Below are 3760 nucleotides of genomic sequence, written 5' to 3'. Positions count from 1 at the left end.
TACTGAATTCACACACCTACAGTATTTGAGTGACAATGCAATACCCATCTCTGACAAAAGTAAATAAAAAAGGGGGATATAAATGATCTTTTTGTCTCTGTCTCTCTCTCTCTCTCTCTCTCTCTCTCTCTCTCTCTCTCTCTCTCTCTCTGTTTCAGTGGATTTAATCCAGGGACATGACCAGGGACATATTTCTCTACCACTTTTTGAGACCAATTCTCAGTAAATTGCTGGAACCTGAAATGAAATCCTCCTGCCTCGGTGCCCCCTGTAGTTGTGGTAACAGGCATGTGTCTCCACACCTGGCTTCTTCAAATCATTTTTCTAATGCTTTCAAAGTATTATTTTCTTTTAGAACTCTTCTTGTCTCTACTGATTGCTTTCTACGTTCTGCCTCTATTGTGAAAGTGAACACAGAGCCATGTTAAGTAGAATATTTTTATCTGTGCAATCACATATAGGTAACAATGAAGACAAAGTTCTGGCTTATCCTTATTTTCTTGACCAGGCACATTCACTGCCGCAAAGCAGATTTGGGCACATGTATGTCCTCAGGTATAACATGCTCCAGATAAAGCATACATTTGACTACTAGAATTTTCTCCCTGCTCTGCTAGAATTGACTGATAAAGAAGACAGCTAATGCTATACATGAGCGTTCATGCCACAGAAGTGAATTAAGGACTTGCACATGCACTATGTAAATATTTTATATTAATTTTATTGAGAAAGAAATAGCATTGAGACAGGTTAGTAGGACAGTTACAGTAAATAATTCATTTCATATTGTTGTCTCCATAGTAGTTATTCATAGTACAAAATGCAGATATGATTTCTAGTCTAAACACTACTAGTACAAATCTTTCTTCTCATTGAAGTATGAGAAATTAGCTGTGTATCTATCCTATTTTGTATATGCAGATTTTTTTTTCCTAAAAAATGGTCCTTCATTTATATTCCCCCTTTTTTTTTGTTTACTTTTGTCACAGATGGGTATTTCCATTGCCATTCAAATATTGTAGGTGTGTGAATTCAGCAAAGTAATCCAATATAAGCAACAGCATCTAGATTTAGGGAAGTGAATCACAGACAGCTTTACAATAGCAGTAGCTTTGTATTCTACCTCAAAGATGAGTAGTGAAATAAATTCTTACAATTAGCAGAAGCAAATAAAATGGCATATTCTTAAGGTATAACATTTGAAGGACACAAAATAAGGTTCAATGACATTAAAACACACAAAAACAAGCTGTACCATTGACTAAAATTGGCACAGAACCCCTATGTAAAAGGCTTCTGTGAACTCTAGTTACCACCCTGAAAATACTTGAAGATTTAACACATAAATTTTCATTGTGGAGACCCAGTTTTAGCCCTGGTATGGTGAGTGTGTGGGAGAGCTTCCTGCTATGCTGTGCTGGCGGGAGGAGTCCCAGCCCAGGCTCAGCGTGGGCCAGACCCTCTCCCAACCAGTTGGGACGCCCCCCACTACTCCCCAGCACCTCACCCACCCTGCCCGCCAATTAGGAATTCCTGCCACGTTACGGGAACCCCCAGATCCAGTCCTAGCCCAGTTACAGTGAGTGTGTGGGAGAGCTTCCTGCTACTCTGCGCCGGTGGGACCAGTCCCAGCCCAGGCGCAGCGTGGGTTGGACCCTCTACCAACCCCTTGAACGCCGCCAACACTCCGCAACATCTCCCCCGCCCCGCCCACAGAGTAGGAGATTCCACCGCATTCTGGGAACCCACAGGCCCAGTCCTAGCCCAGACACAGTGAGTATGAGGGAGAGCTTCCTCTCCCCCCTACTCCAACTTGAACCTTCCAGCACAGCTCAGGCCTGGCATACATGACCGGGGTGTAACCTGCAGCTGCAATCCCTGAAGAGAGTGTAGAGGATAGATCCACCCAGCTAGTCCAGGAGCAGAACTTCTTGCCACAGAGGCACAACAGGTTCACCCTCAAGGGCAGCAGTGGGAAGGAGGTGAGCACAGCAGACAGACCCAAGCCAGACACAGCTGGATAAGTCCAAACTTTGTAGAGCTCCACCTGAATTCAGTACGTGGGAAGTTTATAACTACAACAAAGATTTACAACAAGGGTCAGAAGACAGTGCTACACAAAATGACAAAAAGGAACAAAATGCAACCTCAGAACCCAAGCCCACCCATAACAAGTGTAAAGGACACTAACAGAGAACAAATTGGAAATCACACAGCTGAAAGCAATGAATCAACAGCTTCTGAAATAAAGAAACACTGGCAGAAAGGTATACAGGACCTCAGATTGGAAATAAAAAAAGAAATCCCTGAATTAATAACATCTGCACTAAAGAATCAAATGCAGAAACATATAGAGGAAACCCAGTGCACACCCAGAACAACTGCGGAGGACACTAGCTTGGCTCAAATGCATGAACTAATAACGTCGATAGTAAATAAGCAACAGCAGAAAGATATAAAGGAAATCAGAGAGCAATTCTTTTGTGAAATAAAAAAAAAGAACTCTCAGAACTCACAGCAGATGAAGTAAAGAAGCAACTACAGAAACATAGAGAGGAAATCCAATCTGAAAAAAAACACTGCAGTAAAAGAATTTATAACTGCTTCTAAAGAAGATATTGATAGAAAAAATAGAGGAGATTAGAAAAATGACAGATTCCTTGAATGAGCAATACAGGAAAGAAATAGATCACATGAAGCAGAGTCAAAGAGATATAGAGGAAATTAAACTCTCAATCACAAGCTTGCAAAACCATTTAAGTGAATGTGAAGACAGTTTCAGATCTTGAAGATGCTGGTGCAGCTACTGAAAAGGATGTCTTAAAAACAACGAGGACGCAGGAAAGAATAATCCATCACCTGCAAGATGATGCAAAGATGAACAATGTGAGATTAATAGGCATCAATGAGAAAGAAGGAGTCAATACAAATGACATTAACAAAATATGGGCAGAAGTAATAGCAGAAAACTTCCCAAATATGAGGAAACAATCTGACATTCAGGTAACTGAAGCATACAGAAAGCCAAGAAACCTCAACACAAGGAAAAACACATCGAGATATATACTATTCAAGATCCCAGAAACTCAGCACAAGAATAATCTACTGAAAGCCACTAGAGAAAAGAAGCAGATCACATTCAAAGGAAAACCTCTCAGAATTAAGGCTGACTACGCTTCACAAAACATGCAGGCAAGAAGAGCATGGAGTAGAGTACTTCAGGTCCTCTATGAAAACAAATTCCAGCCCAGACTACTATACCCTGCAAAACTCTCTTTCAAGTTCGATGGAGAAGTGAAATATTTCCATGATAAATAACAGCTAAAGAATTTCGTGATGACAAAGCCAACTTTACACAGGCTACTGAAAGATGTTCTAGGGAGGGACCAAAATGATCACAACTCCACGAATGAGAACAGAAGCAACCAAATGAATAGGGTAAGCAATTAAACACAGGAGAAAAAGGAGTAAACGATAACAGGTAAATAACATGGCAACCATAGGTCAATACATCTCAAATGTAACCATCAATGTAAGTGGACTCAATTTACCAATTAAGAGAAATAGACTGTCACAGTGGATTAGGAAAGAAAATCCAACAATATGCTGTATACAAGAAACACTTTTAACTCATAAATACATTCATAGGCTGAAAGTCAAAGGATGGAAGACAATATTACATGCCCCAGGACCTCAGAAAAAAGCAGGGGTAGCAATCCTATTCTCAGACAGTCTCAACTTCAAACCAACAATGATCAAG

The 3760-nt window shown here is 40.5% G+C and overlaps 1 protein-coding gene across 1 annotated transcript in view; it reads left to right on the top strand.

The window, feature by feature from the left end:
- The window catches only part of LOC101587964 (vomeronasal type-2 receptor 116-like), a 79745-nt gene that overhangs the window by 30033 nt on the left and 45952 nt on the right, over positions 1-3760 (top strand). The window contains exon 7 of the mRNA XM_023708035.1: positions 1911-1913. Within this exon, the coding sequence (XP_023563803.1) occupies positions 1911-1913 (3 nt within the window). The remainder of the gene's footprint in view (positions 1-1910; positions 1914-3760) is intronic.

The sequence above is a fragment of the Octodon degus genome, unplaced genomic scaffold (assembly GCF_000260255.1).
Source record: "Octodon degus isolate 3935 unplaced genomic scaffold, OctDeg1.0 scaffold00322, whole genome shotgun sequence".
NCBI lineage: Eukaryota > Metazoa > Chordata > Mammalia > Rodentia > Octodontidae > Octodon > Octodon degus.
The sequence above is the reverse complement of the archived record's forward strand: the minus strand, read 5'-3'. Positions and strand labels throughout refer to the sequence as shown.